Here is a 5,556-nt window from a genome sequence, read left to right on the forward strand (position 1 = left end):
TTAAATAAACCATAAGGAAAATAAACCTATAAGGAAAGAAAAGGATGCATGTCCTTCACTCCTGAGTCTTCCAACTCTGTCTCAGTAAATGGTATTACACGATCAAAGTAGATGGATGGTTGGATAGACCATGAGTGCCAAATGAAACTAGTTTCATTCCTGAAAGTCTCTATACATCCATTGGATAAGGCACAGAAATACAGTCTGGTGGCTTACCATGGTACGCAGTTCTCATGGTGGGGGTAGGGGAGGACAATGTGCATTTTGGTAAAGCTCATTCTGATAAATTTTTCTTCTGATCCTTTGCCCCCACCACCTCCCAAATTTGAGTCACTGCCCTGTGGTCAGATGTGAGGATCCCCGCCCCCCTCCAAGGGTCCAATTTTCTTCAAAAGCATTTATAAATATTGCTCTCAGTATCCCTCCGGAAAAGAGGCAAAGTCTAATGAGCAGAATGAAGACAAAAGTAAAAGGACACCAATGTCCCCTCACTGAAAAATGACACAGTGTAAACACAGGTTTACAGAGAAGAGTGAACAACAGTTCTTTCACTGAAGGCGTTATTCCTAATTGATGACATAGCAGGCTTCTAAACCCAAGCCAGAGCATCTGAAGGAAAAGACCAAAGACCATTTGCTTGGAGGTAGTATAAAGTTACAATATCTCAATTAAAATTAATGACTGGCACCATGCGAAAAATCAGATATAACGTAGGAAGTCATGAAGCCAAACCCAATCCAACTTGATTTACATCCACACACCCATATTAAATCACTGTTTCCCTATCCCACCTTAAATACTGTATTGTCCCTTCCCCTAGTTCTTGACTCACCCCTTCTTCACCACCAACATACATACATGCAGTTTTCCAAAGGAAAGCAAACCAGTAAGAAGCCAATGGACTAATCTTTGGCAGGTCAATTAACCACCTCTGTGTGTTGTTTGTCAGAGGGGCAGGGTTCCACTCTGTGGGGTGGGTGTCAGGGATGAGATGAAGTAAAAATAATCTGCAGTCAAATATTTGAAAACACTTACCTTGAGCACACACAGCTTGAGCCTCCATGTCACAGCAAACGGGAGAGAACTTAAAACCTGTAATATTAAACATTTTATGAATTAATCCTCATCCTTCTGGGATTCCTCATCTTTAACCCCTACCTTTCATCCAATAGTATATTTTACATAACAGATTGAATGAAATATGACTCACATACCATAATGTTCACCCTCTTATAAAATGTACAACCTAGTGGTTTTTAGTATTTTCAGAGTTCTACAACCATCACCAATATATAATTCCAAAATCATTTAATCACCCCAAAAGAAACCCCATACTTAGAGTCTTGCAGGAGTAGAAGATTGGTTGAAACCCATGGAGAAACTTCTTTTATTTTAATGTTTCAATCCAATGAACTGGTTATAACTTCGTATGTCAAGAGTGAGATGAGGGAGGATGAAAAGTCTTGGCAATGCAGGAGACCATCTAGCACCCTTTTTTACATAAATTCGGTCATTATTTCTTCCGTTTCACAGCTGAAGCCCAGAAGATTTTAGAGAGCAGTCCAAGGTGACACAATTTCCATCCTAATGCTCTTTCACTTGCATATGACTATGCATACATAGAACATCTACGTTCTCTTCTCATTTCCAAAATTCACCTCCTACACTCTTTGCTAAAACCAGCAATATATGCATATGTACTTGAAACTAAACAAACAAAAAAAAACAAAAACAAAAAACAACAACAAAAACCCCCAAGATCCCAAGGATACTTGGTGATATTACAAAATATTATGGCCTATCATTAAGGAAAATATAATCTAACTAGTGGGCAAACGGTCATTCCTCATTATATCATTGTGGCCAGGGTCCCCTGTGGGCTGAACCAGGCAGAAGACGACAGAATAGAAAAAAGCTGTAGGTACAGGGCTCTCGGCTACCTCTCTGCCACCTGAGAAAATACTAATTAGCCACTGCTAACGGAGCAGGCCTGTGGTCACGGGGATGGGATCTATGAAATTTAGACGAACAGAATGATGAAGAGCCTAGATTAATGTGTTTAATAAGCATTAATGTGCCTTTTTATGAAAGGATTCTGTTCTTCAGTAGGGACAGAGGAGCAGAAATAAATTAACCTCTTCACAACAAATCAAAATGATAAAACTTTCCTGTTTCTAAAAGTTGTAAGAAAATAATATGTAATTGAGATTTAATGATACTGCTATTATTACTTACCGTCTGGCAAATAGCTGAAGTTAATTTACCTTCTGGATTTTTTAAAAATCATTTCAGTCTAACCTGGTTAATTTGGATCTGTCTATACACTTGACAGTTTAATCTGAATTAAAATAGAAAGCATATACAGAATATGCTTGCTATACAGTTGTTCATCTCATTGTTCACATATTGGTATAAAGCCCAAATACATGAAATGTACTTTCCATAATAAATACCACTAGTATTACACTGGAAAATGAAGACAAAAATAAAAGGTGAGTAATAAATAAGACATGCACAATACTGCTGACCACATGAGATTATTTCCCTCGAGGGATCACCAGAAATAAAAACCATTTTATCTATCATTATAAATAAATGTGTCTATTTGCCAGATACTTAGGTACATGCCTTGTCCATGGGAACCCACGATCCTGCCTACGAAATGAAAGATAGGCAGACATAGGGAAGGAAGACAAATCAAAGGCTAAAAACTGCATTCTCTCCGGGTTTTACTTAAACGGTATAGATCATTCTATTACCGTTTTCCCCATCTGACTTCCTCTCGTGGTCCGTGTCAGTCAAGGACAGCGCGGAATTGGCCCGGCTGGACAGACAGGAGCTGTGCTCTGATTTCATCCCCCGTATCCACATTCTCAGAGCGTGGTCAGGGGAGACGGCGCCTTCGGTCTCCGTGTCCACATCAGACCCCATCTCTAGCTGGTAGCCGTGCCGAGAAACGCTGTGCATGTCTGTCTGGTAGCCAGAGCAAAGAGTGTGAGGAGTTTCACAGAATTCCATCTCTGAGAAGAAACAAAGTTCAGAGAAAAAAAGTTGAGAAACAGTAAGAAATACCCAAGAAAATTCTACTTTCTGTCCTCACACCCCTCCTCCCCCTCTTGCTAGTAATTATGTGTTTTTGCAAAGTTCGAATTCTGGCCTTTTTATTTATGGTAGCTAGGATTCTGTGCTTATTTTGCACTTCTGTGGCTTAAAATTATGCTCCTGTTGATTCTTACAAGGCTCTGGAAAAAGCATGCCCAAAATAGCTTTATAGCTACAATTTTAGGTTGCACAAAATGTAATGAAATAAGTGAAGTGCAGAGGAGTATAAAGCGTAGAAAGCTGTCCTTTAAAAGATATTTCTCTTCCAGGAAGAATATATATGATCTGTAGAGCACACCTATGCTTAAAATATTAAAATTATCAGCTTTTCTAAGTATTTCATACACATTAGATTTAAGAATAAATAATTCAATGTGAAAAATGTGGGGAAGACCTTACATTTAAATATACTTCTCTAAAGTGTGTTTCTCAAAACACATTAGTTTAACCACCAAAATTATGGGTACTTAATATCACTATTTCCCATTGTCTCCAAAGGAGTCTGAGGCCTACTTGATGCTAGCGATTCTGATTCAATCATTCTTTCAACAAATTCATTAAAAATATTCAATCGTGTATCACGCATCAGCGGTACTTCAGGGTTTGGATTTTCCCTCTCTTTTCCACCCTTACCCCGAGTCTTAGATCCAAAAAGTGTTTAGGATTGTAAAGCAGGTGTAATGAATCCTCTCTTTTTACAATTGAGGAAAATAAGGTCCAGAGCGTAGGTAGCATTTGTCTATTGCCCATGTTAGAAAGAAACAGATCCCTTTTTCCTAAAACACCCTTCTGAGTATGGTTTCTGCTACACACCAATAAAGCCCCGTCTACTCACTGCATGAATATCAGGCATTCAGTCTTAGAGTCAATTTTGCATTCAATTATGGCAAGGTGTCAAAAAGGGGAAAAGATGCTTTAACGGTCCCTAATAAGTTAATGAAAAATGACCACATGCCAAGATCTATCATCTGAAATGTCTATGTAATACTTAGATAAGGTAATCCGGGGGTGTCGTACACTATACAGGATTTTCTCAGACTGACATCAGAGACAGGGTATGTCATCGGGCCAGGAAGGAGCTTAACTGAGTGCATCTAATCCTTAGCATATATCAATAAAATGCAAACCCTAAAATGAATTTCACCCTTTGAATAGAGAAAGTGCTAGAATTTAGACGGACCATACACTAGAGACTGCAGAATATGAATATGTTTCAAAACTAGTGATTTTGTGACATATAATTGCCAAAAAAGGGTTTAACAAATCAAATCTTAATGCTTACTTAATAGCCATCACGTGCTCAGCACTGTGTTCTATGAAATGGACATTGTGGGCATACATAAATGTATTAGGATATTCAATTATAAATTATGTTTTCAGGGTTATAAGTCACTGCTAAGCATGTTGCTTATGATTTCTGTGATGCAGGTCTTTAAGAGTAATTCTGTTTTTCCACAAAAATTTGTCTAAATTCCAAAGGAGTGATGTTTTAAAAATAGGCATGGTGTTCACCTGTCAAGCATAGAACCTCAGGAAACCGTGCCTCTCCTTGACATAAGGCTAAAAGTAAAAATCTATTTTGCCAAATATAAATCTCAGTGATCTAGAATATTGTGATCCGTTAATATTCATGCCTCTTAATTTCACAATGTTTCATTATCCAATCCTACTTGCAATTGTTGCTACAGCAACCTGATAATGAACCTGTCAGCTTGAAGCTGCAGGAAGCGAATTTTATATAGGCCTGCCTTCACAACTTCATTCCCGTAGACCAATCTTCTCAAACTTCAGCATGCTTCAGAATCACCTGGAAGCCTTGTTAAAGCACTGATTACTGTGCCTGCCCTCCAGTCGCAGTGTCGGATAGCAGGTCTGGAGTAAGGCTGGAGAATCTGCATTTCTAACAAGTTCCTAGGTAAGACCTCTGCTACTGGCCCAGGGACCACACCTTGAAAACTCCATTCCTTGATATTTCTCTGAAGTCAGTGGGAGCCAGGAAAAGGGGAGAAGTGACAGAACAACCTTGCTGTGGCATTACCAGAGATTTTGCAGCAACCAGCTCTACTTCTATTTGGAGACATGAGAAAGAAAGCACTTGAATTCAATTGCTCTGAAGTGTCCCCATTTATTTTCCATGGACTCAGGGCACTAATTAGGAAATTTACTTTCAAAAGCACAGACTTGAATTTATTTTCACTCCTACAATGGCACTGAGATGTGATTTTCCAAAGATTTGAATATGAGCGTCTGAGTCGTGATAAAGACATTCATTGGAAAAGGATGAGCAAATAAAAATACACAGCCAATTTGACATTCTGTATAATAAAATACTATAGAAGGTTAAAAAAATAAAGATCACTGGCAAATGTAGGAAAAATGTCTTTTCATTAAAAAGATTTTTTCCCATTCAAAAAGAAGTTTGAACATTGCAAAATATGTGTAATGAAATGTGGT

At 38.3% G+C, this 5,556-nt stretch overlaps 1 protein-coding gene across 1 annotated transcript in view; it reads right to left on the reverse strand.

Annotated features, from left to right (window-relative positions):
- TENM1 (teneurin transmembrane protein 1) overlaps positions 1–5,556 on the reverse strand; it is a 556,664-nt gene that overhangs the window by 485,598 nt on the left and 65,510 nt on the right. Inside the window, exons 2-3 of the mRNA XM_077763513.1 lie at positions 2,760–3,020; positions 1,036–1,092 (exon numbers count right to left, since the gene is read on the reverse strand). Of these exons, the coding sequence (XP_077619639.1) occupies positions 1,036–1,092; positions 2,760–3,020 (318 nt within the window). The remainder of the gene's footprint in view (positions 1–1,035; positions 1,093–2,759; positions 3,021–5,556) is intronic.

This window comes from Crocuta crocuta, unplaced genomic scaffold, assembly GCF_008692635.1.
Source record: "Crocuta crocuta isolate KB4526 unplaced genomic scaffold, BGI_CrCroc_1.0 scaffold482, whole genome shotgun sequence".
NCBI classification, from domain to species: domain Eukaryota; kingdom Metazoa; phylum Chordata; class Mammalia; order Carnivora; family Hyaenidae; genus Crocuta; species Crocuta crocuta.